The sequence below is a fragment of the Agaricus bisporus genome (assembly GCF_000300575.1).
Source record: "Agaricus bisporus var. bisporus H97 unplaced genomic scaffold AGABI2scaffold_2, whole genome shotgun sequence".
Classification (NCBI taxonomy): Eukaryota; Fungi; Basidiomycota; class Agaricomycetes; order Agaricales; family Agaricaceae; genus Agaricus; species Agaricus bisporus.
The window spans coordinates 610187-635722 of NW_006267355.1; the positions used below are offsets into that span (position 1 = coordinate 610187).

Here is a 25536-nt window from a genome sequence, read left to right on the forward strand (position 1 = left end):
TGCCCCGCATTTAACATGGAAAGACGAGATAATTATCAGCCTGGGAATACAACCTTTTCGACTTGAGGCGGGTGACTACTCAAGGTGGTCCCATTCCATGAACCACCAAGAGTGAAGAGCAAGGAACATACCATTGATTCAGTGCCATAAAACAATGTTACACATAAACAAGCACAGTAAGCCACAGAATGTAAAGCTGCATTAACTACTACAAGATGCCTAGCGAACATTTGTCCATTCACTGTCCCTTGTCCGTAATGCAATAATAGATCAATGAGATGAGTAAACAACGAAACGATAAGGAGACGAGAATGGAGATACGTGCAGTGATTCATTGAAGATGAAAGTAAGCAACCGAGTTCATGGATACAAGCTTGAGATCCAGAAAAACCCAACTGCGGACGCAAGTAGTCATATCGTAGATGAGGAGAAGCATAAGCCAACGCTCGCGCTGGCGCGAAAATAGAAAATCAAGATCATAAATAAGCGTGACAACAAAAGAGGGGGCGCAGGTAGCTTGAATTGAAGGCGACTGCTTCCAGTATAATTTTTTCCCGCTTGATATAGTCATCCATGCGGACGAAATATATCATTCAGGTATTTAGAAGAAACCAGACTGACTGGGTCCGGGGCTCGGATGACGCATCACGCTTTGATGCATGGCTTGAGTCTGACTATTCAGCTGCCCTCCGTAGCCTTGTTGACCACCGTAACCCGTATTCGTCTGGCTCATACCGTAGCCTTGTCCTCCACCATATCCTTGTCCACCTTGATTATATCCTTGGCCGGCAACGGTACCGTATCCGCCCATGGCTCCCGTAGCATAACCTTGGCCTGCGGGATTGCCATATCCCATACCCGGATTAGCCTGACCATAGCCAGCCATCATCATGGCAGGGATTTGGTACGGCATGCTAAATGCATTTGGCTGCTGCGCCGTTGGTACGACGGCAGGCTGCATTTGCGGAGACTGGGCGGTGGATTGAGATGCAGATTGGGGAGGAGAATTAGGGCCGGAGCCGCCTTGTGAACCTTGCATCCTTTGTAATGACTGGAGCTGCATAAGAGGCAAGTTTCGTTAATGCAAAACTGGAAGATAATTAAGTCTAGTCATACCTCATAAAAAGCATAATCTTGCAATAAAGAAGTTCTCGATGGATGAGAGTGGAAAATCCTGAGCATCTCCTGGCCGGCGTCTGGCAAGAGTTCTTGCGTGTCCCTCGAGTTGGTCACAGGCTTTCGCTCTTGAGTGTTGCTGGAGTCGTCATCAACATCAGAGGTCAGAGGAAGGTAAAATGACACCGTACTTCAATTTTATGTGCCGCAAAGTTGCATTAGGAATATCGCGAACATAGATCCACTTGACTTTGAAGATACCTTTCCATTTGTCAGAAGCCCAAACAGTGCTATTCCTGGTGTGATCGACCTATACCATAATTAGCGACGACATTAGACACGAAGACGAGATTCGTACCGGAGTGATCATCTCGGCCATACCACAAAAGTGGCCACTAATTATATGATTAACGGCAAACAATCAAGAATAGAAATACCGCTAACCTAGCATTGACACTGAAGAAAAGGTAGATCGGGCCGCGACCCGCAGTTTCCTTGAAGGCCTTGTCCAACCGCTTGTTACCGGGATCAGTTGAACTCCAGATTTCGTATTTGAGTGACTTGTGCACATCATCTTCAGTAAAGGATTTGATTACGAAATAGCGAGCGAAAGTAGGCTTCGTGTCGAAAGTGGTAGGATTGTACCCTTTCATAGCAGTAAGAGTCGGCACGTCGATAGGCGTGTTGACCATCTGCTGCGCGTTGAGCAGCGATTGACCATTATTGACATTATGACTGTTGGGATTACCCATTCGTTGAGGCTGCTGCTGGAGGTACTGGAGAGGGATCGGGGGCACACTAGGTATGTCCTCATTACCAGCACTGCCGTTTCCGACTCCACTTCCGGTACTCGACGAACTTGGGTTTTTACTGTGGTAGCTTTGTTGTAAGTTTGTGTTGCTGCTTCGTGCGCTCAAAGCTCTGTCTCTGCCTTCCCATACTCCAGTCTGGATACGGTCATCATTCGAACCAGACCTCTGGCCTTGATAGTAATTGCCACCGGGACCAGACGACCCACTACGGGGTAAACCAGCACCAAGAGGTGTTTTGCGTCCGTCGAGATCAGTTGCGAATTTGAGATTGTTTCCAGCATTTTGTTGGTGCCTGGGCGCTCCAGGAGGTTGGAGGGGTGGTGGATGAGTGGGGTTAAATCGGGGTGGATGTGCGCTTTGACCGGACCCAGGACCACCATAGCCGGTGTAGTATTGCTGACTGTTGTTGTTGCCTGCAATTTCGAGAGCAGACAAGGCGCGTTGTACATCGTCAAGGGCGGCATTGGAACTTTGATTCGGAAGAGAAGCAAAGCCGGAAGCATTGCGCCAGTCAGAATTTTGGCCACCATTGCTCCCAGGTGACCACGGGGACTGACGTCCAATAGGACTTGTGGGATAATTTGAGGCCTGATTATGGTATTCTTCGTAGTGACCTTCTACGGCTCCTACAGAGTCATTGTCATCGGCTTGTTGGGCGGCCTCCGGAGGAGAATTAGACTGGTAATGGCCATGCGAGCCTGACAGAGTCGCCTGCAGGGTGCCGGCACGTTTGAGGCCGGAGCTGACCTTGCGATTACCGCCTGCAGCGGCAGCGGTGAGAGATACGTGCCGTCGAACGTTGGCACCCGGCGGAGGTGAGGTCGAAGCGGAATGCGGAGAAGCAGAAGACTGCGACTGATCATCGACTGGAGGCTCTTGTGGTGATGGCTGATTGACAGTCAGCTGCTTGGCAAAATTGATTGGATTGGATACGATACCTCTTCAGCGCCATACGAAACGTTCCAAGGTTCCTCGTCTCCCTCGTGGCCAGCAATGGCAGCAAGCGAATTGACTGTTTTTGGCGTCATTGTGCCTGATCTGGAGCCATGAAATCCTGCAAATAAATATTAGACAGGTAAGCGGGGAAGATGGTAATCGATTAGACACACCGCGATTGTACTTGGTGGGAAGGGAGGCCTGGCGATGGAGGCTAGTCCTCTCGCCTACTGCGCCAATGCCACCTACCCAATCCTGGTCGACGGGCTCGTCGTCGTTCCAGATAGAGGCTTGGTCGGTGACTTCCTCGCTGATGCTTTCTTTTGCAGCATTGCGGGCTGAGCGTGAGGCGGCGGTGATGGTGTGGTGGCGACGAACGATGCCCGAGGACGGGGGAGAGGCTGGGACGGGGGGGATGGGGTAGTTTTGGGAGGACATGGACGGAGCGGAAACGAGGCGCGTGAGAGTCTAAATTGGCTGTACAATATATATTATTAACAGTTAATAATTGTTGACGGCCATGTTCCTCGCTCGCCGTCCCCACACCGCCCGCCTGCTCTTTTCTCCACGGCGCACTGCCTCGACACAGTCGCAGCCCCTCCGCAGCCTTCGCACCACCGCAAAGTGGGCCAGCACTGCCGTCCTCGCCTCCGTCGTAGGCGTCCTTGGCGTCGGAACAGTTATATTCGTTCACGATGCATTCACATACCAGGACAGGCACGTGAATAGGGTTCCCGTCTCTCCCCTGGCCCTGCATCCCGAGCGTGGTGGTCCCAAGAATCTACCTATAGTCAATGTCCAAGTCGACGACGATCAGGACGAAGAAAACAAACGTCTTGCAGAGAAACCGAGGCTCGTCATAGTCGGTGGAGGATGGGGCGTGAGTGTGGCCCCCCGTACGCAACTTACTTGATTCACGCTGTTGCGACACAGGCTATGGGAGTCTTGCGGAAACTGCGTCCTGGAGATTACCATGTAACCGTAATTTCAACCGACACCTTCAACACGTTCACGCCTCTCTTACCATGTGCGTAGCCGGAATATGTCGCGATGATATCCGGTTTGTTGCTAACTTCTTGATAGCCGCTGCCGTCGGTACCGTTCAAGTCCGCTCTCTGATTGAGCCCATTCGCAAGATCATTGCTCGCTTAAGAGGCCATTTCATTCAAGGCAAAGCTTCTGATGTCGTCATCAACGATCAACTATTGGAGGTTCAAATTGTTACCGACGGCCGACACGAACACATCTACGTCCCGTGGGTTGATAGTGTCCTCCTTTAGTAACACTTATATATCTCTCTTATTCAGATATGATAAACTAGTTGTCGCCGTCGGGTCGACGTCCAGCACTCATGGTGTCCCGGGGTTGGAAAATTGCTACCAGTTGAAAACCATTTCGGACGCCCAAGCTATCCGACGCCGCGTGATGGGTATGTTGATGTTCTCATGACCATTCATTTTCTCAATCCACTTGGCAGACAACTTTGAACTCGCTAGCCTTCCGACTACCTCTCCTGAAGAGCGCAAACGCCTTCTCAGTTTCGTCATCTGTGGCGGCGGCCCTACCGGTGTCGAGACAGCAGCAGTAAGTACACAAAACCATCATACTGGTATGTTGCTTATGCAAACATTCAGGAAATCCACGACTTCTGTCAAGAAGATATATTCAATTATGTATGTATAGAGCTCCAAATCTCAAAACATCGAGTCGCTGATCAAACTCAAGTTCCCAAAAATTCTTCGCGAGGAAGTATCTATTCACCTCATTCAGTCACGCGAGCATATCTTGAATACCGTTAGTTTTTCCATATGATCAAACTATCCTTTGAAACCTTTCTCACTCATGACATCTTGCAGTATTCGGAAGAAATCTCGAAATATGCCGAGGTTCGCAACTTCTTCTCGACTTTGGACGCCCTTTATTGACTTGATGACCACAGAAAAAATTCCAACGCGGCAATATTGATGTTATCACTTCTGCTCGGGTCATCGCGGTTACTCCTACATCAGTTCTTTGCTCAATTCGGAACCCAGATACCAAAGTAATGGAACAACATACCATTCCAACCAATTTCGTCCTCTGGTCAACCGGGATTGCTATGAATCCTTTTACCCAGCGTTTATGCGATATTCTCCCTAATCAGGTTCATAGAAAAGCTGTCGAAACGGACGCATATTTGCGAGTCAAAGGTGCTCCCAAGGGTACTATATATGCTATTGGAGACTGTGCTACTGTGAGACAGCTTCTATCTTCGCTTCAATTGTCTTCTGACCTCATACTTTAGATTGAAACTTCGGCTGTTGATCATTTTATGGAACTTGTCGAGGAATGTGACAAGAACAAGGACGGCAAAATTGACTTCGAAGAATTCGAAGACATGGGTACCAGTTTCGCGTAACTTGCGACACATTCTCTTGACTCACTCAATTTCAGTTCAGAAGATCCAATTGAAAATTCCAATGGCTGAAAGCCATCTTTCAAAAGTGGGTATTACTTCTCAAGGCAGTCAGACACAGATTGACTTGACTCATCTATCTAGGTCAGGGAATTATTCCAGTTGTATGATTCCGACGCGGATCAGAGTCTATCTCTAAATGAACTTATGGTACTTCTTCAAGAGCTTGGTCGTAAAATTACTGCTCTTCCTGCGGTATGCGGCCATCTTCTATCTCATAACCTTAAATAATAATTCCCCATAAACAGACTGCTCAAGTAGCTGCTCAACAAGGCAAATACGTCGGTTCTCTTTTCACTCGCCTCGCACGGCACAAAACCGAATTTGAAACTACCAAAATACCCCAATCACAACAAGATGAAGCTACCTCCAAACCCTTCAAATATTCCCACCTTGGTAGTCTGGCCTATATCGGCAATTCTGCTGTATTCGATTTCGGTAAATTCTCATTGATGGGTGGGTTGGCGGCGATGTATGCATGGAGGAGTATCTATTGGAATGAACAAGTTAGCTCAAGGACAAGATCAATGCTGATGATTGACTGGATTGTTCGGTGAGCCATTATGACTTTTTCACCCCGAGGTCGAATGTGAATCTCAACTATCGATATAGTGGAATCTGGGGACGTGATTTATCCCGACTCTGAGCGCAGCGCGCCAGAAAGGAAATCTAACATATGTTTTCTATATTGTTGACATTTGTGATCATCGACTATGTTTGCATCCCTACTTCTGTACTGCCCGCTATGCTTGTCGAGAGATATCCTAGATGTCGCCTTTCTCCCAGTATTCGGATGTAATGTAATATACTTTCTTTCAGTCTCGCCAGCTCCAAACACGCACTCCGCCTTTCCTTTCTCCTTCGCCCTCCCATTCTCGTCCCGCACGATACGTTTCAACATAACCTTTTTCTTCCAATAGTTCCTTGACACCCGGTCTCTGAAGGAGAGTACCAAAGAAAACAAGGTGACGCGGCCATGAATGTTGCCATGCATATATTTCCTCTCCTGTGCCTTTAAGTTTTGAAGATGGGGATCCAGGTTTAGAAGCAGGGAAGGGGGAAGAAGGAAATGTTGTATCTACAACTTCGGGGAATGTCGAAGTGACGTATGTCAACGGCGAGGCAAAGAATATATCTGTCTGATCACGATACGTCGAAAGATTCTGACCTCTGAAGGAATTGTAGTCAGCATTAAGATGGCAGATTCAAGAACGAAATAAACTTACTGGAGAGGAGGTTCACATCCCAGAGACCAGACTTCCCAAGTCGGCCTATGTAGGTATGCCTGACCTGGCGTTGAATGGCAGGGCATGAGGAAACCTACACTTTGCGGTTGTTGCTTTCCATCAACAAGAGTTACGTTCACAGGTAAAGAGCGGAGGTAGGATAGAACGCTGATGGGACCACTACAATAGAATAAAATGACGTAGATGGAGGCTGGCAAGCTGAGGAGTAGAAAAGTGAGGTGAGATCGACGTAAGGGAGGAATGAGGGCTGTGGCACGAGCATTCATAGCCTTGGCCTTGGCCTTCACGTGGGATTGAGCTTTGAGTGACATATCGATGAGCGATTTAGCTGCGAAGATATGAAGTAGCGGTAACAACGGATGGATGAATCGCCATTCTTTGTGACCCGCAAATGAATAGATCGAAATCGACCATAATATAACGTTGAGCATGTTCCCGAGGGCGGCACTACTATGCTTTGGTTGTCGAAAAGTGGTAATGATACCATGAAGAGCAAAAGGTAATGCAGTGGTGCAAAGGATAGGAATGGCTTGCGTTAAATAGTAGTGCCACGGGCTTGAACCATAGAAAAGAGACACAGAGGAGAGATTTGTTTTGAGGAAATTGTAGGGCGTGAAGAGTGGTCGACTGTAATAAAGCGAGTCTAGTATGAACATGCTTCCAAGGGCAGTGAAACTGATGAATCACAAGAGTTAATGACGTGTCGCGTCAACTAGGGAAACGACCTACGCAACCAAAGAAGCGTCAGAAAGCATTTTGCCTAGTATACGAGGATACCGTCGTAGTGACCACGCTAAGCGGAAGTATAAGAAAACCCAGATGACAGCGTTGGTAGGTCTGATTAAGCATGCTAAAGCGCTGAAAATTAGTGTCATCCAAAGGCGTTGCCTGATCATTTGAGAAAGATAAGTCATCACAATATGTAGTGTGGCACACCTGTTGTAAAGTACCTGTGGGCTCAGTTTAGAGCTCGCATCCCAGGGATAATAAGCGAAGGCAACGGTAGACAAGGATGTCTCTAGTGAATTAGAGAGTGACCGCGAAAGTGCTAAGGCATGAAATAAGGACGACATTGAAAGGAAATGCTTTTTGTTCATTAGCCTTCAGTGTTTATTGTATGCGATGCATGGCATAGGACATACTGCTGTAGAAACGTAGTCGTTCCCTAAAGTGACCCGTGCCAACTCGCACAACCATATATCCGTAAGAGCGGCAAAGCAGCCGTGAAGAATCTTAGGTAGAAGTATCTAGATTTCTTGTGTAAATAAGGTCCACAATACGCAAAATTATGACCCACTTACCAGTAGAATGTCACCGAATGTGCCTGCATACGCCAGACCACTAGCTTTCAAAAACCAATAGACCGGAACATTCAACGCAGGATAAATTATGCTCCTGATTGGGGTCTCAGAGATCCATTCCCAAGTAAGGTGCCCGTAACCGAAAACAAGATAGAAGGCAGGTTCGAGAGACTGAAAGTATTCATCGGGTTGAAAGACGGTCCGAGTGAACAAGGCGACACATATGCGAATGAGTAGAGATGACACAACAGTATTCCTATTCATCTCCAGGCCAATTGCCGAGTCATGGATATGAGATGACCTTCGAAACAATTATTCGATCAACGAACAGTTGCTGAGCGCTGAAGCCTTGTCCGTTTGTGGTTGTGTTCGCCGTTAGCGAGAGACGCGTTCACATGCCATCAACCGACTTTGATGCAGAATGCATGCTTAAGGTTGGGTTCATGGACAACCTGCAGTAGTCACCTGACCAAATCGTGACAAAAGCGTTACATTTGCCCATTTTGCGGCTTGCCAGCTTAATACGGCTCGCAAATGGAAAAAATCGACAAAATCCTTCGCGTCATCTTTTTGAACCGAGTCAATTCCATGAGGTGGCGCGACTGATTTTTTGAATTTGGACGAAATTTCAACCGTATTAACATTTTAAGATGAGATCAGCGGCCGAAGCGCCCCTTTGGCCATTCTGATCAATGAGGTATTTGAATTGTTGTCACGGTAAAGTCACGTCAGGTGACTACTGCAGGTTGTCCATGAACCCAACCTTAGATACATTAGTCTCCGGATTTTTTGTGCTTCAGTATTCGATTTTTATGAAGACAGCGCTGCGAATTCATGGTATTCTATCTGCATGACCCCCTCGTAAATTGACTCGAACGGTCGAGCAGCGTCGGTAGAATGAGTCCATACAGTCCATTATTCTATGATACTTGCTCTGTCGCAAGATGATAGGCTTGCACGTTTACCGTGGACAACATGAAGTTCTCCATGATCTTTACCCTCAACAAATCAAAGTCAGAACGGCTTCCTATCTCGTTTTACAATATACAGATGTTGCGACATGGATAACGTGAACAAGATAGCAACTGATAGATATTTATACATTTGAACAGTATCGAGATAACAGCCATTCTCTACTGTTGCTTCAAGAAGACAGCAGTATAGCTAGGGACAACAATAAACTTGTTTGTGGTCAAAGTAATCGTAGTCTACAAATCAAAGGTCAGCAGAGGATACAAAATATACGAGCCACACATCACATACCTGCCACTTAGCAACGCCGGCAGCACCACCAAAGTGTCTCATAAAGTAAGAACCGGTCGGGACATTGGAAAGATTAAAGGAAAGAGCCTGATCAGGTTTCTTGTTAATGATGACAAGAGTAAGCTTGTTGTTGTCGCTTCCAGCAAAGATACTCCAAGTATCAGGGTCAGGATTATAAAGTTTGACCTGAGCGGTCTGGTCTCCGAAGTAGGTACCATATCTGACGGCCGGAAATCGCTTAGAATAGCATTGAACCAAAAGATCGAATATCATACCCTCGATAAAGCCAGTAAGCCAAACCAGCAGGAGCTTTTTCTCCAGGAGTTGCCCAGTATGTAGCGGCATCAATGCCATATCGACCAAAGATACCGAGAGACTCCGCTGTTACAAGGCCGCCAGTGATGTCATTGTCTGCTTGAGAATTCCATTCAGAGATGGAAAGTTTGGTTCCAGGATAGATAGAATCTATTAATGACTTGAAACGAGGGATGAGTTCAACACGGTCAGCTTCGGGTTGATGGTTCTGGATAGGGTCTTGGCCGACCCAGGACTCATCGACGTAGGATTCGTCCTAAATAATTTATGAATATTACATCTTTCGACCACACGGGGAGTTACGTTCGACTTACCCACCAGCTACGGGTCATTCTCAACCTCTTAGCTTTAGCAGCATCGTCATTTGCACTGGTATCAGCCGCGAAGTAATAATGAATGTCGAGATAATCAAGAAGTCGCTTTCCAGTGGTCGCCTCGACCGCCTTCATTTGACCCAAGAACCAAGGTAAGAAATCAGTGTTATTATGTGCCGTCGTATCATCCCAACCGACAGTGGTGGTCCAGTCTGCGCAGGACAATTCAATCAATCTGATATAGGAATAGATGCCCTACTCACAGAACCACCAACAGCAGGTAGAAGGCGCGACAACCAAAATATCCGGAATGGCTTCCTTTGCCGTAGTAGCAAATCGCACAACGCGGTCTAATTCTTCGTCGTAGCTCATTGGACTAATGGATCATAAGAACAAACCGAAAAATATCAACGAAATTGGAATAACGTACTCGGGATGCATATCCCGGTGAGTGCTACTTGCGATTTCGATTTCGTTATCGATTGCGACCATAAGGGGTTTATTGGCAAGGCCTTTGAGCCACGTTTGGGCAAGGCTAGTGTTCCAGCCTGTATAAACAGTGGTAGGATCGGGTGGAGCTACTGCGGTACCGTTGGGGAAAAGACCGTTCCCTGCGTCCGAATTGAATGGGTCGGTGTCCGCCTGGTCTATGGGACATTAGTTTGAGTGCAAGAGAGACAAGGCGTATATGGGTTACCTCCATAGATAGATACTGGATATGAGTACGATGTACTGTCTTTAGAGACCCAATCTAGACTTTAAGAAGAATTAATCGAAAACTGAAATCGGCGGGTCCGAAATCAATACATACGCAGGTACTGTCAAGAGCGCATCTGAACCGGCACCCTGGACCCAAGCCAACCAGTCTTCTGCCGTACCATCGGTAGAGCCTCTATTCTCAAAGTACCAATCGGCCCCAGCGTTGGTGAAACCGTCAAAAGGGTTATAAGCAGTAACAGCGTTACCACCCCAACGCGAAATTGTGATACCAAGATGCTGAATATAATCAGCACTAACGGGGAAGTTGACACCATAAATATGAGGATTGATGGGCGACTTGATGCTCTTGTTAATGCTAAATGTTCCCCATCAGTGTTGCTCGTAAGCAGGTGGACGGGAACACACCTGCCAGATAGGGCGTTGGACAGAGTGTAGTCGAAAGATTTGCCACCGTCGGCAGTGATAACGAGTTTACCAGGCCTAAGGCTAGATGCGAGGGTCAAGTAGGTAATGGATTGGGCAGGGGTGTCGACTGGTGAATATGACGTCTTTCCAGTGATTCTGACAGTCTTGCATTGCAAATGGGTAAAGCAAGCATTAAAATGCCAACTGAATAGCTTACGTTGCCATTCAATTTCACCCGCACAGTGGAAAAGTCGACATCGCCTTTGGTGGTAACTGCGACCACATTACTTCCGAGAGGTTCGGCACTCAGAAATTCGGGTGCGATAACAATGCTTTCAACAAAAAGCATATTGTCCACATGATACTGGCGAATTGACTGGTTAGTACTTTTATTCCAGTAGTATTGTTGCAGAAACTAACTGTTGCACCATTGTTACCAGCTTGGAAACTGATACGGTCCCAATTTTGGTCGGCCTTATTTCCATATGAAATTAGCTAGTGTTCTCCAAGCTAAAGGCATCTTGGCTCACAAGGGTGCCTCCATTACCAGGCAAGTCATTGAAATTAATCAGAACGGTGGTAAAGCTGTCGGAGGTGATAGACTTGCTGATACTTGACAACGCCATAGAAGGAGAAATGACACCATCTGCAACAGATTCGATCGAGATGGAAATATCAGGTTGGTCTCCCTGAGTAACACAAAAGTTCAGCAATAATCGTACTTCAAAACACACTTCAAAACTTACGGCAATGTCGAATTGTAGACCCTCAAACCCTTTGATGGGTGCGGCATTGTAGTGAAGCGAGAGAGCAGCAAACTGTTCGGAGGTGACTGAAATACTACTTCCAGAAGATCCAGCAATGAGATCGGTTGCTGCAAAGTCAATTGTACTGCTCCAACTCCAATTTTCCCATCCATTATTGACGTTGTTGTCTGTGTAAATGCTCAAGTCGTCAGCAGCTACTTTTGAGATGGCCGCGGCCAAGACGAAGGCAAGTAGCTTGACGAAGCAGCTTCCGATATGCATTTCGTAGATGATGGATAATAGTCCATTCCTGGACGACGTTACCCCTCGTTTTAAACACTGAGCCCCAGTGTACGGATTGAACTCGGATGGAAACGCCAGACGGGAAAAACGCGGAAGAATGACAAGCGAGTGTTGAACATTGGAAGTTGGTCAGGGGTCGGTAAGCTCATACATTCCGGCGTAATGAATGGACAGAAGCAACGTTGAGGGAATGACCTGCCGAAGACGAAGGGAAGCCATTTGAGAATCGGCGTGAAGCTGTTCAACAGACAAACAACGTGATCGATGGCCAATGGGCCAACTTTGTCAATCTTCTTATGGTTCACACCGGGTGCTATGTGCAAACCATTCATTTGGAAGTCATGAACAAAACCGATGGCGACCTTCAGTCATCGGGGCCACGGAAAAAGCGGTTGCTTGCGCTCGTGTAAGCTGGTAGCTTGTGCTAGTAGTTCCTAGTAGGTCATTGAAACCGAAGAGATCTGCGAGACCGAGTGCACGCAGGAATAGTTTGACTTGCATGTGGTGACGTTTCCCGGTTGAAAGACATTCCGCCGCGATTTCGCATTTCCCAAGTCCAACCGGTGATGTCCACATGTTTAAATGCAGAAGCATCGCTCTTAAACAGGTATTCTCGGAGAAACTTCCCTCAGTTGGGATGTAAAGGAAGGTTTTCTTGCACTATGTGTGATGGTGACCGACTGAATATTTGCATCATGGGCCAGTCATGGGCCTACGTCACGGCTAGTTCAGTGGTTCTCTCCAACAAACTCGAGGGATCTCCTCAACTTCTTGCCCTACTTTTGCACATGGCCGCCGCCGACTACGTACTGATCTTGCGTAGCCTCGGCAGGTCAGTATATGAGACTATACACAACAGGGCCTATCGTATGGGTTTACGACGGATGACGCTTTGATACCGGTTACCCCATAAAGCCTTCTTCGTCAGTTTGAGTCATAAGCAAAGTATACTTACATTCGGTGGGAGTTTTCAGTCGTTGTTTGTATTAACTCTTTGGAAAGGGGTGTTTTTTTATCTACATTCATCATCATGGCCTCTGCAAGTATCGAAGAGTACATGAAGCAGCGTAATGAATTAATCCACGAGGATACAAAGTTACGACGGGATTGTTATACCACTAGACCCCGTTCTTTCCTGGAGAACGAAGCAGAGAAGATCATATATCAGCTACGAAGAGAGGAGGCAGAATCTATCTGGCAAGAGGACCATCCAGATGTACTACATCCATTCCCTGGAATGGAATTCCTCACCGGTAGGTACTCGGCAGATGATCGGTTTAGGACTCGAGGCTCAGACAGTTTGGGGGTGTAGGGAAGAAAATCATTGAACAGACTCAAATCTTCAAGGTGCTACAAAAGGTTATCTAAACTAATTAATATCGTCGCTTGCAAAAGCACTCATTGATGTGATTATGCGCAGATGCCCAAAGGCGCCCTCCTTCATTCCCATTTTGATGCTACCGTTGACACGTCTTTTCTCCTGAAAATCGCGTTGAAAGAGCCCGCAATGCATGTTCGCGTGATTCAACCATTGACGACGAAGAATATTGGTTCTATCTTACCAGAGTTCTCTGCCAGACCTGCGGAGTTCCACAACTTCGAAGGTCCTAGTTTGACTTCAGAAAATTACAGACCAAACATTTGGTTGAATATCGCCAAGGCTCGAGAAATGTTTGGACTTGGCGGTCCGGAAGCCTTTGACAAGTGGGTTATCAACGCGATGATGATCCAACCAGCTGAGGCCTACGGGACCCATAACACGGTCGATAAAGTGCCTTCCCTTTTTGCTGTGTTTTTCGCCCTCTAATCACCATGGCCCATAGATTTGGCAGAAATTCACATCCACATTCCAGGTTTCAAAAGTAGGGCCCTGACGTGTTTTGCGATCCGTTTGGTCTTGACTCAGGTCGTCTTCATAGGGATTAATCCGTTTCATGCCCATCTTCAGGCAATACGTTCGCCAATTTTTCTTGAGCTCGATAGAAGATGGAATTATGTGGGTGGAACCGAGAATTAATTTCCTTTACAAGTAAGTTCTTGGATCGGTGATAGTTGTCGTCCTGCTCATGTCGTAGGTCCATGACTGGTGCAGATGGAAACGATAACGTGACCCATCGAGAGATGTTATTGGCATTCGATGAGGTCATTCAGGAGGTGAAAACCGAATTAAAGCAACGAGGCCAGGAGAATAAGTTTATCGGCGCTCGTGTGAGTCATTCGCGATTGCCGCTCAGCTTCTTGTTTATATCTTAACAGATCATTTACTCAACTATCAAATTTATTACTCCGGAAGAGTTGGAATGGTACACAGAGGATTGTATTGCTCTGAAGAAAGAATTTCCTCACTTGATAGCTGGTATGATCGTACTTTGTCTTGGAAGTTAATTATTAAAAGGACGCTAGGATTTGACCTTGTCGGATATGAGAATGAGACGCATGTGATCATCTATTACCTCAAGGCTCTTCTCAAGTTCAAAGAGCGACAAGTCGAGGAGGGTGTGGAGATTCCATTCTATTTACACGCCGGTGAAACCCTCGGCGACGGCGACGGGGCTGATAGCAACCTATATGATGCTATCTTATTAGGCACCAAACGAATTGGCCATGGGTTGGAAGATCTTCATGTCCATCTTCATTTTGGAGAGCTAACATGAAATCAGATTTTCCATTGTGAAACACCCGAAACTGATGGACATGTGCCGGGATCGCGACATTGCCCTTGAAGTTTGCCCCATCTCGTGAGTTGTTGACTCGTATGTATTTCGATTTTGTGCTGATGATTTTCGGGCAGAAATGAGATTCTGGTACGTGATTTTGCCACCCTCGGAGGTCCATTTCGTGATGTGCCTCCTTCCAAAGCGTTTGACGTCTTCGATGCCCATGCACCCTCTACCGATCATGTTAAACCATGGGATACCAGTTGCACTTTCATCTGACGATCCGTCAGTTTTCGGGAACATGGGTCTTACGTATGATTTCTTCCAGGTAGATATTTTCGTGTCCTCGTAATTGCGAGACTCTGACGTGGATTAGGTCTTGGTATCGAGCGAAGTGACAGGACTGAATACGCTGGGTGCGTTGGCTAGAGACAGCATAGAGGTGAGTTCCAGCTCTGCCGAGATAAACGAATTTTGATAGCCGTAGTTCTCAACCATGGAGGACGAGCAGAAAAGGCGCGCGCGAGAGATTTGGGAGGCAGAATGGGAGATATTCCTCACGAAGGAAGTGTTCGAACCCTTCTGGCCCACCGAAGTTGATACATAGATAGTGTAGGGTGAGAAAGTGTACATGTGTTTGGTAGTGTACATGTTGTGTTGTGAGCCGCGCGACCTGCCAGCTTTGTTCTCTCCGCCAGGCGCAGTTGCCCAGGTACGTCTCTTTGCCGTCGTGTGCCCCTCCCGCCATCCTCGCATCCCCCTCACACCCCCCGCCATGTCCATCAGAACTCTTCACATCCACAAACCTCAATCCCATCCCATATCCGGTCCCAAATCCCAACCCCAAATCCCAATCCTAGACCTGTTCCTAAAACTCTGAGTGTAAACTGATGCCAGACGCTGACTCCACCCGCAAGAGGTCTCGTTCTCCCTCCGACGGCGACCAAAAACAATACAAGCGCGCCAACACGGGCGCGGCGCCTTCGGATGCCGCTCCAGCACACAGCTCGAGCTCTGTCGAACGCAACATGACATCTGACCCTACTGCAAAACACTTCTCCGGAGGCGACGACAATGCGGGCTCCACTCCGGGATCAAATCCTTCTGACAAGCAAAAGGATGACAGCATTAAATCCAATCCCGACTCTGGTGACAAGGCCGGATCCTCTTATGGTGAAGCCTCAACGACTGCATCTGCTGTTCCTCCTTCCGCCAACATCCACATGCGCTGTCTCATTGTCACCCAGGACGCGTCTATCATCATTGGCAAGGGAGGTTCCCATGTCAATGAGATTCGGGAAAAGAGCGGTGCGCGGGTGATGGTTTCTGAGAGTATCCCCGGGAACCCAGAACGCATTCTGAATGTCAGCGGGCCGTTAGACGCAGTATCCAAAGTGGGTAATTTGAAAGTGTGTTACCCGCGATGCTTATCATCCGTTAGGCGTTCGGTCTCATTGTGCGCAGGATCAATGACGAGCCTTTTGACGTGCCCTCTGTGCCCGGTAGCCGTGCTGTAACCATCAAGTTTATGATTCCTAATTCCCGCATGGGCTCTGTCATTGGCAAAGGAGGTTCCAAGATCAAGGAGATTCAGGATGCCAGTGGTGCAAAGCTAAATGCAAGCGAAGGAATGTTACCGGGCTCGACAGAGGTAAACATCATCCTTTGGCAAGTTTATCTCCTTGCTGATATTATTGGTAGCGCGTTCTCAGCGTTGCAGGGGTCGCGGACGCCATTCACATTGCCACGTACTATATCGGCACTATTTTGATTGAGGCGCAGGAGCGTATGCCGTCAACTTCAAACTCCACTTATCGTCCGTCTAGTCAACCACGTCGACCTACTCAGGGGGGCGGCTCTTCTTATGTTCCCGGTTATTCTCATCATGCTCCTTATGGACCTCCTCACAATCCACCTCAACAGCTTCAAACACAACAGATCTATATTCCAAATGACTTAGTTGGATGTATCATTGGAAAAGGGGGCAGCAAGATTAATGAAATCAGACATATGAGTGCCAGCCAGATCAAAATTATGGAGCCGGGTGCAACTGGCCTTGGACCTAATGGGGCGCCGGGAGGGAGTGAAGGGGAACGCTTAGTGGTCATCACGGGACAGCCTGCCAATATACAGATGGCGGTGCAACTTTTGTACCATGTAGGTAACAGTCAGCCCACATGTCATTACTTGCTCTTACGAATGACTTATAGCGGTTGGAACAGGAGAAGCAGAAGCAGCTTCGCGCTCAACAAGGAGGATCGTCGGGTTCAAGTTGAATGGATTAATATCGGTCGCTTACATTTGAGCGACCAAATGGAGAGAGGAAAAGGCTTTGCTGTTATTCTTGCATGTCGTGGCGTTGACCTCACTGTAGCATGTAGCACCCGATTGACCGTGTCGTCGTGTGTTGATAGTTGTTCATCTACGTCCGTTGTCTTGTTACTTTGTTTGCAATTCTCACCCTCCGCCGGGACGTTTGTTTCAATGGTTTGACTCGACGTTGTTGTTCTTTAGTTAAATTGTCCCAAATTGCTTCGCTCCTAGTACATGGCTAGTTGTGCTCGACCTCGGAAATGGTAATGTGATTATGTAATCAATTTTTGTGTGCAGTTAGTGCAGTCAATATACTTGCAGCAAACTTCCATCTAGCACTTACCTGCATAGATATGGCCTCGGTACTGAAGGTCCAAAAGGCTAACGCCGCAAGCTCGAAAGGGAAAAGAAAGGCCGATGATATGGACGTAGATCAAGATCCACCCGCCGCCAAAAGACTGAAGAACAAGCAGAGAGTTTTGTTGTTGTCGTCGAGAGGTATTACACATCGGATGAGGCACCTTATGAATGATTTGGAGGTTCTGTTACCGCATGTCAAGAGGGGTGCGTGTTTACGTTTTTATGACCACTGGGATGGTACTAATCTTGGAGCCTTAGACTCGAAACTCGATTCAAAAAATCATCTGCATCTTTTACCGGAGCTTGCTGACCTCAATAATTGCAACAATACGTTATATTTCGAGGCACGGCGACATGAAGATTTGTATTTGTGGGCGGCAAAAACACCGAACGGGCCGAGTGTGAAGATGCATGTCCAAAACGTGCACACAATGGACGAGTTAAAAATGACAGGAAACTGTTTGAAAGGGAGCCGGGGACTAGTCAGTTTCGACAGCGCCTTTGACGACACTGAATGGGGACGTTTGGTAAAAGAACTTTTCACACATGTAAGTCGTGCTTGTGATTATTCTTTGTTTTCCGATTCCGGACTTTCCCCATCTAACAACAATGGGATAATTGTCTTTGGTAGATTTTTGGTGTACCGGCAACAGCCCGAAAAGCAAAACCGTTTGTTGACCATATCCTCACGTTTTCCCTCCTTGATTCGAAGATTTGGTTCCGGAACTTCCAGGTCCGCATTCTTATTGTTCTTCAGATAACGTATTTTCATTCCATGCACACCGTCATAGATTATTGAGAAAGATCCACTTCAACCCAGCGGTCCTCCACAGATGTCCCTAGTGGAAATCGGTCCGCGATTTGTATTGACACCTATCCGAATCTTCGAAGGTGCATTTCATGGTGCCACCGTGTATTCCAACCCTGGTGGGTGACCTTCTCTTCTGAAATATGATGGCGGCTCAACATTAATCAGAATTCATATCGCCCGCTGCTGTGCGCTCGCTTCAACGACGGGAGAAGGGGGACAAGTACAACTACCGGAAGGATGCACAGGTGGAGCAAGAAAAGCGAAAAGATATGCGCCGGCTAGCAGAGGACGAGCTGGCAGTAGCCAATGTATTTGCTTGACGAAGAAAGAACAAATGGGGTGGAACTGTGCGACAAAGGATATCCAAAAATAGATAATAGACTAGCTTACCTTCGTTTATAGATCCTTGTCGATCCGCAAGGCGCGTCTCCCCTTAAGCGCCCGTTCGCCACCTGGGTCTCCTTTTGTAGCCATTCCGGTCCTTGTTCTTGCTTTTATTAATTATATTTGCTATATAACCCTTTGTTACCGTATCCTTAACCCCTTACCATTCCCCACCATGTCGGTTTCCCTCTCCATACATCCATCCACTGACCGGCTTGACATGTATGGTGAGCCTAAAGTAACGTGAGTTTTCATCACTGCGGCCATGTCAAGTACTAATGAGGTATCTAGTTCTGCATATTCGCTGTCCGGTTATATCTCTATTTCCCTTTCACCATCCTCTTCCTTCTTCAGTCGCAGACGGACTGCCCGATATTTATTGCAATCCCTTTCGTTGACATTCGATGGTCAGACTGAAATATTCACTCCCATCATTGGTTATTCCGCTGTTCGACTCTGTTCGGTAACCCGCGGGCTTGTTTCTTCAGAAGATCCACTCGAATTGAGTAATGAAGGCCAAGAAGATTCGGAAGCAACGTGTACGTCCGACTAGCGTCGTCAACGTGTCACTGAATTGATTTCATTCTTCACCTAGGCGTTTGGAACATCATTTTTGACATAACTATTCCAGGGTGGTTGCCAGCAACGTCAAGCCTCGGTCGTGAACAACTTGGCGTTACTTATGGACTCTACGCCACAGCAAAACTTCTTGATTTGGATGGAAACAGGAACAAACCTTGGGGTTTTTCGACCCTTTGCGTAACTTTTTTGTCGAACACAAAGACAGTTTCTGCCCGAAGAGCTGTTGAGATAGAGAGATTTGCCGCTCCACCAGCTCTTGGTGATTGTGCTGTTGGTAATATTCGCTATCAAGTAAGCAACCTGAGGCCGCCAGTGCAAGATGGCGCCCAGGAACAGAGAAAATTCCCATCGGACGTGCTTGAGAACATTCAAGTCGTGCTATCTTTGCCGGAATATGTTGATATGTGTCAAACCGAGATGACAGTGTCATTGGAAATGAAAACGAATGAATTGGAAGAAGAAGAGCGTAAACGCCTCCGGGTATTAGATATTTCTCTTACTCCTAACCAGGTCGAGATATGCAGGTATGTGTATTGGACATATTGGATTTACTTTCGACTAATACTCATGTTCGATAGATCGCAACCTTCGAGGAATTATTTAACTAGATGTCCTCTTCCGCCAGAAGAGCAGCAGCATCCTAACACGATGTTGTTGAACCCTTCCGCGATTGGTGCAATTTACGAGATCAACGTGCTGCCCTCGTTGCCTGAACGCTGTCATTCAGCAATCAGGACGTTCTCTCTTCTGTCATCGAAAGAGAGTGGTCAATTCAAGCCCAGAGACGAACAAACATGCACTTCTCCGGAGGATGCCACGGGTTTACCCAGCTATGCTACCGATTGGAAGATAATGGAGATGACTTTCCCCTTGGCTAGGCCAGCCGAAACTCACAATGATTGGGAGATCCCCAAAGTCATTCGACCCTCTGGCTCCACTCCTCTGTTCGTGGTGCATCACGAACTGGTCGTTTCCGTTACCTGTGCATATACATTCCCAGACTCTCAAGATGTCGCGCAGGAGAAATTGAAATTCACTATTCCTTTGACTTTAGGGAAATCGGCTCCCCCACCTCCTCAACCGCCGCTCCTTCCATCCGTATCCCGTGCCAACGTTGTGCAAAGTACTAACGCCCCAAGTCTACCTGTCGTTGAACCTTATGCGTGGACGCTACCAGTTTATTCACAACTCTATCACTCGAACGGACAAGAAAGGGTCGATTATTCTGTACCTTTACCACTGTATACACCTCCGCATACCGACGACGAGAGTGATGGTGCTGGACACTACTCAACCCGTCGAATGTCGATACTGGAAGTGGGGAACGTTGCTCTAGAAGAGAATATTGCTCGCATGAAAGATATTGATGCTTCTCGACCTGTTGAGATGGATAATGTGTCAGAGGCGGAAGATGAAGAAACGACACCATTATTGGAAGCTTGTGCCACGTAGCTGAGCTATTCGATTGACCATTGAACCGCACCCTCATTTTCCGTTTCTACTCATGTATCACGTTCGTTCACGTCCACTTTGGCTTTAGACATCACATTTTTTCGATATTCCCATACACTCCGTCGTAATTGTGTAATTTAGATTATTTCGTTGTTGATGTTTCTTACTAATATCGTCCCCTTTTTTGCACTTGTACCTGTATACTTTGCATCTTTGTCATATAATATACGTTTTCATCGTCGCTCTTAGCCGAACAAGGAAGAAAAACACGACAAGGAAGCGCGTCGCGTCGAATTGGGATTAAAGTCACGTGCCTCGCGGCCGTCGCGGACGTAAACTTCGGTTGGGTACACACCTTATCTGCGTCCTTCCCACATGTCCGACGATTCCGTCGAGTTTGGTATGTTTTATTCTTTTTCGCTCTCATTTATATCAGGTTTATATCTTATTGCCAGGTGGCTATGGACCTATAACACCCGAATATCCAGTCGCGAAGTCGAAAACTAGAACCCGACAGCCAGCAGCGAAGCAGAATAAGACGAAGACAGTGGCTAGTGATCGGGAAGCTGGACCATCTAAGCAGCCTGCCATTAGAAATGCTACAGGCAGACAACCAAAGCGAAAAAATCAAGGAGAGGAAGAGGTAGTGGAACAAAGGGGCAGAATTTCGAAACGACAAAAGGAGGAAGAGGTGGTGGAGCAAAGTGAAGACGAAATTGAAGCAATTGAGGCTGGTGACGAACAAGAGGTGAGAGAGGACAAAGGAAGAGTTGGAGATGCAGTCGTGGAGTCTAGTGATGAGGACGAAGCACGAGCTCAAATCGAAAAAGTGGTGAATGGGAAGCCCAAACCTCGGACTGCTGGTGCTGGACGGACACAGACGAAACCACGAAGACAGGCACCGTCGAAATCCTCGAAGAAGGTCCTGGAGGTACGAGGTAGTGATGAGGATGAGGATGAAGAAGTGGACATCATTCACATAGATGCCCCACCGATACCACCGACTACGAATGCGAAAGCAAGCAGAATGAATGGGACTGGTGGGAAGAGGGTCAAGAAGAAAGCAGGAGGTTCTACGGAATTGGACGAGATTTTGAATGGTCAAGGTGGTGTTGTGACTTTGATTGACAAGATTGGGGCACCGGACTCGGTGAATGTAAATGCGAGTGCGAAGGATGCAGAGGTTGCGAGGCTCAAGGAGAAGATTAGTCGGGTGAGCAACACAAACTTTGAATTTGTTCCTGAACCTTACCGGAAGCGTTAGCTGGAGGAAGAGAATAAAGCCTTGTCGAAACAGCTCGAAGAAGCACTCAGAATTCGGCATACAGAGCCAGAAGTGCTCCTGCAGAGGCTGCAAGAGCAATACGAGGCTAAAATACGGGGTGCGAACGTTCCTCGACATCGCGTGCCTGAAGGAACTAACTTGACATCTCGTATAGCTGCGGAAGAAGTAAATAAGGCGCTGACTGAGCAGCTGACGACAAAACAGCCGCTAGCTGGGTCAGGGAAATCTTCAATATTGCATCTCATCACTCGCCAGGATGCAGAGGAAGAAAGGCAGGGTCTTGAAAAAGAAAATGTTGGATTAAAGAGTCGACTCGAGGACGCTCTGAAAGAGTCATCTGCCAAAGACCAGGTCATCAACGAACTGAGGAACACTGGTAGGGTAGTTCACTTCCCAATAGCGGCCAAATCTTCACTGTATTCTATCTTCACAGAGAAGCAACTTGGATTGGAACTGAAGGCCGAAATTGAACGAGCAAACACACTATCAAAACAAGCATCACGACAACCTCAACATACACCTCGGTCTGGTAATTCAGCAGAAGATCCAAAACTTGCAGAAGCCATTAAACTATACGAGGACCTAACTAACATTATCATCCTGAACATCCGATCGCAACCTTCACCCGATCCTCAGAAAAAGGAGGAGTGGCATTTCTCATGCTTCTATACGCACACTGATGAATCCGATTCCGTTGCCCCATCGACACAAAGTACGCTTCCGCTCTCCGTAATCTCGGCCATTCTTGACGTATTGTACAGGTCTCAGCTTTTTGCTTCGGTCTTACGAAAACGATTCCGATGGCAAAACAACGGATTGGGTCCAGTATACCCCGACGTCTCTCGAGACATTACCACCAGCATTCGTTGAAAAGTTGACGTTCTTGAATACTGCATTCCAGTTTGAGAGAAATCAAATGGCATTATTCCTACGGTCACTTTATACTGCTCTTGAGGACGTTGTGAAGGATTCAAATGACGATGGTGATGAAATGATTTCAGACTAATGTTTTCCCTCTTTCTTTGTTTTCACGTTCATATCTGGTGTATAGCGCGATTTTGAGTATTCTTGGCATCCTAATTTCTAATCTCATTCATAGTGCATTATTAGTTGGCTTCGATTCAATGCTTGGTGTGTACTATCATTACCCATTGTTTATTATATAACATCTATCCTTCGTCCTAAACCACCTTCCGCTTATACTTTGGTTATAAGAGAGGTATATCTGAATGTCTCCACGTATCTATTATTCCTTGTCAAGCACAGGCTTTTTAATGCCCACCCTTGCCCAGACCTTCAACATGGTCTTGTCCCCCATACGACGAGCGTTTTTAAACCCCAGCTTGGCAAATTCGGTATCAAACCCACCAAGGATAGATCCGGCTTGAAGAAGCATATCAACGACGTCAAGATGCCCGTGTCTCGCAGCCTTAGAAGAAGATTGAACACGATTATGGCGGTGGGATCGGACATCAAACGTACATAATATAACGCTGTGTGTCCGAGCGTGTCTCTCATATGAACCAAAGCGCCTGATTGCAACAAAAGTGTAACAATCTGCATATGCCCATTCAGCGCCGACACATGTAAAGGTGACCTCCCAGAACCAGCATCCAAGCAATTGACAATACCACCTGCGATATTCCCGGACCTCACCGTCCCTATACGGGGAGATTCACCGGGATTGGTTGTAAACTGCCGTTCGATTTCAATGCAATATCGCAGGCTTTCCAAATCGTTCTTCGCCGACGCGTAGTGGACTAAGAACGGTAGGAGTACATATTCGGTTGCGGATGCCTCGGCAGCAGTCCACGTCCACGGCGCAGCAGTGCTTTGAGCTCCTGTTGCGGTAGCGAGTGCATCGGAAGATATCTTGATCCCGGGAACAAAAGACGGTGGTCGGGCAAGGCGGACGAATTGTGAGAGGACAGTGTGGATTGTTTCTATATTCGAGTCCAAGGTAGCGGCGGGTTTGCCTTTTGTATCCTGACTGGGAGCTGGTACCGAATGGCTAGTCAATTCGCCTCGTAATGGTTTACCAATGAGATCTCGGACTTGGTCGAGTGTTAAGTCGGATTTAGAGAGCAGATAGCTGAGCTTCGACAACGCACACTTTCAAAGGTCGTTGAGTAACGTGAGGGAGGTTAGATCCATGAGCCAATACCTCGGGTGTCATATCATTCCCAGGCACTACACCAACTTGCCGAAGTGTTCGAGCGGTCTCATATGCATCTGAGACGGAGCCTTTGACGCATTGTGATATGGCTACTACGACGACACCTCTGTCGCAGGCTTCTTTCAGCGCTTCGATAAGATCAGGGCGTTGTGGTGCGTTGCCCGCGCCGAAGGTTTCAAGAACCACGCCACGGATCGGATGGCTGCAGAATGCTTTAATAGTCGCGCCTCCAATACCCGGAAATAGACGCAGTGTTGCTGGAATAATCATCAGTCACCGGGAAAAGAAAGCGATACAGCAACTGAGGTATGTTAAACTCACCGACATAAGGGCACATCTCTGTTTTCCATATATCACTAATTCAAACTTGGCTGTAGAGCAATAGAACAGACCTTTGTGGGCTCTAAATTTCCGCAGGCTGGTTTGGCGAATGACATGATCCCAGTTGACGTCAATATCGATGCCGACTTATTGACCTAGATGAGAAATGTCCAATGGGAAAACGACTGTATTAAGACACACCTTTCACAAGGGGTTCAAAGTTCGGGCTTTCAAAAGCTGCTAGGTCATAAGATGACATTTTTGTTGCCCGGTTTCCACGGTACAACGTGTGGTTGAAGTATAGGCAACATTCTGTCAACCGGAAAAGTCGTGAATTGGTCTAATCAAATGCTCTGTTTGCCATACCTGGAATGATAAAATGTCCGGCGATTGTGAGAGCGCCCATCAGGTTATCTACAGCATCATTCCGAAGTTGTGACATAGGTATTTGTGCTCCGGTGATGACCTAGAATGCTATGTCGACTCATTATTATGTCCCAAGAAGGTTTGAACGTACCACTGTTTTTCCAAGGTCTTCTAACAAAAAACTCAAAGCACTTGATGTGTAAGACATGGTATCAGTTCCATGTAGAATAACGAAAGCATCGAAGCTGTAGTTCAACTCGATCTCGGTTGCGAGACGAATCCAGTCTTAAATCCAAGCATCAGCACTACATCGATCTGAGATACATGCAACGGAACCTTGGATGTCTATATTGCTACTGTCCAGTAATGGATCCCACTGGAGTGAAGATTAGAATTATGATTGACTTTTGTAGTAAGAAAGCTCACTTCAAGGATGGCATATCGAATGGATTTGCTGGTCGTTCCACCAGGAACTTTACTCCGAGGCGTGACGAGACTAGGCAAGAGTGCCTCGTAGACGTTGTCGGCAACTTTGATGCATCTCGGTCGATTCCTGAAGACATGTTCGTTGAGTAGAATCAAGGATGCATCGCCTATCGGACGCGTTGATCGCACGAGGAGTGTTGAGTGAGCTACCTGAGGTGCGGTGGTTTGCGTTAGCGAAGGTGCAGGGCTTGACCTTCCACTTCCCCCGCTCCATTCTCTGAACCCCTGCACAGTACCGGAATTAGAGAACAGAGAATCCTGTAACGGGTCATGGAAGCGGTTTTGGCTTCGAAGTGTTTCCGTCAGATAGTATGGTTCCGGTACGTATCCTTGTTGTCCAACGAGCATTCCAATGGTGCCGCCTTCAGGCTATGTCAGATGTGATGAGATGCCGGAAGATGAGAGCCGCG

At 47.2% G+C, this 25536-nt stretch overlaps 9 protein-coding genes across 9 annotated transcripts; 6 read left to right on the top strand and 3 right to left on the bottom strand.

Moving 5' to 3' along the window:
* Nucleotides 1-116: 116 nt before the first annotated feature.
* On the bottom strand, nucleotides 117-3302 carry AGABI2DRAFT_176463 (hypothetical protein; the record flags this gene model as incomplete). Its single annotated transcript, XM_006457848.1, has 7 exons — nucleotides 117-1057; nucleotides 1117-1255; nucleotides 1308-1426; nucleotides 1475-1511; nucleotides 1561-2816; nucleotides 2867-2982; nucleotides 3038-3302. 7 exons carry the CDS (start codon nucleotides 3300-3302, stop codon nucleotides 602-604), a joined length of 2388 nt encoding a protein of 795 aa, XP_006457911.1. The 3' UTR covers nucleotides 117-601.
* Nucleotides 3303-3379: 77 nt separating this feature from the next.
* AGABI2DRAFT_215926 (hypothetical protein) lies at nucleotides 3380-6291 on the top strand. Its single transcript, XM_006457849.1, has 14 exons — nucleotides 3380-3744; nucleotides 3798-3891; nucleotides 3948-4119; nucleotides 4172-4293; nucleotides 4342-4448; nucleotides 4499-4537; nucleotides 4590-4658; nucleotides 4721-4750; nucleotides 4804-5097; nucleotides 5149-5245; nucleotides 5298-5347; nucleotides 5404-5514; nucleotides 5568-5872; nucleotides 5932-6291. The coding sequence occupies exons 1-14, from the start codon at nucleotides 3385-3387 to the stop codon at nucleotides 5963-5965; spliced, it is 1884 nt and encodes a 627-aa protein (XP_006457912.1). The 5' UTR covers nucleotides 3380-3384; the 3' UTR covers nucleotides 5966-6291.
* Nucleotides 6292-6541: 250 nt separating this feature from the next.
* AGABI2DRAFT_64785 (hypothetical protein) lies at nucleotides 6542-11912 on the bottom strand (the record flags this gene model as incomplete). Its single annotated transcript, XM_006457850.1, has 18 exons — nucleotides 6542-7241; nucleotides 7296-7454; nucleotides 7503-7651; nucleotides 7709-7813; nucleotides 7868-8123; nucleotides 9005-9075; nucleotides 9131-9350; nucleotides 9406-9701; nucleotides 9760-9971; nucleotides 10023-10135; nucleotides 10190-10406; nucleotides 10457-10515; nucleotides 10571-10834; nucleotides 10885-11048; nucleotides 11102-11248; nucleotides 11305-11358; nucleotides 11415-11573; nucleotides 11631-11912. 18 exons carry the CDS (start codon nucleotides 11910-11912, stop codon nucleotides 6542-6544), a joined length of 3627 nt encoding a protein of 1208 aa, XP_006457913.1.
* Nucleotides 11913-12962: 1050 nt separating this feature from the next.
* On the top strand, nucleotides 12963-15269 carry AGABI2DRAFT_198980 (hypothetical protein; the record flags this gene model as incomplete). The annotated part of the gene is made up of 13 exons (XM_006457851.1): nucleotides 12963-13186; nucleotides 13246-13292; nucleotides 13354-13704; nucleotides 13757-13795; nucleotides 13853-13962; nucleotides 14009-14141; nucleotides 14190-14289; nucleotides 14337-14541; nucleotides 14594-14671; nucleotides 14725-14737; nucleotides 14793-14918; nucleotides 14967-15032; nucleotides 15078-15269. Coding segments are annotated over 13 exons (1612 nt in total), but the record flags the coding sequence as incomplete, so codon positions are not given.
* Nucleotides 15270-15618: 349 nt separating this feature from the next.
* Nucleotides 15619-16866, top strand: AGABI2DRAFT_63586 (hypothetical protein; the record flags this gene model as incomplete). Its single annotated transcript, XM_006457852.1, has 4 exons — nucleotides 15619-15984; nucleotides 16032-16241; nucleotides 16292-16747; nucleotides 16801-16866. The coding sequence occupies 4 exons, from the start codon at nucleotides 15619-15621 to the stop codon at nucleotides 16864-16866; spliced, it is 1098 nt and encodes a 365-aa protein (XP_006457915.1).
* Nucleotides 16867-17237: 371 nt separating this feature from the next.
* Nucleotides 17238-18494, top strand: AGABI2DRAFT_190307 (hypothetical protein). The gene is made up of 5 exons (XM_006457853.1): nucleotides 17238-17467; nucleotides 17522-17811; nucleotides 17895-17996; nucleotides 18055-18190; nucleotides 18240-18494. Exons 1-5 carry the CDS (start codon nucleotides 17257-17259, stop codon nucleotides 18392-18394), a joined length of 894 nt encoding a protein of 297 aa, XP_006457916.1. The 5' UTR covers nucleotides 17238-17256; the 3' UTR covers nucleotides 18395-18494.
* Nucleotides 18452-20492, top strand: AGABI2DRAFT_198988 (hypothetical protein; the record flags this gene model as incomplete). Its single annotated transcript, XM_006457854.1, has 4 exons — nucleotides 18452-18701; nucleotides 18750-18997; nucleotides 19054-19564; nucleotides 19619-20492. The coding sequence occupies exons 1-4, from the start codon at nucleotides 18634-18636 to the stop codon at nucleotides 20490-20492; spliced, it is 1701 nt and encodes a 566-aa protein (XP_006457917.1). The 5' UTR covers nucleotides 18452-18633.
* A 375-nt stretch (nucleotides 20493-20867) lies between these two features.
* Nucleotides 20868-22783, top strand: AGABI2DRAFT_140940 (hypothetical protein; the record flags this gene model as incomplete). Its single annotated transcript, XM_006457855.1, has 4 exons — nucleotides 20868-20892; nucleotides 20948-21705; nucleotides 21757-22489; nucleotides 22539-22783. The coding sequence occupies 4 exons, from the start codon at nucleotides 20868-20870 to the stop codon at nucleotides 22781-22783; spliced, it is 1761 nt and encodes a 586-aa protein (XP_006457918.1).
* Nucleotides 22784-23023: 240 nt separating this feature from the next.
* Nucleotides 23024-25489, bottom strand: AGABI2DRAFT_63743 (hypothetical protein; the record flags this gene model as incomplete). Its single annotated transcript, XM_006457856.1, has 11 exons — nucleotides 23024-23206; nucleotides 23260-23428; nucleotides 23672-23889; nucleotides 23942-24210; nucleotides 24346-24420; nucleotides 24476-24586; nucleotides 24641-24740; nucleotides 24792-24925; nucleotides 24977-25016; nucleotides 25067-25150; nucleotides 25358-25489. Coding segments are annotated over 11 exons (1515 nt in total), but the record flags the coding sequence as incomplete, so codon positions are not given.
* Nucleotides 25490-25536: the final 47 nt, after the last annotated feature.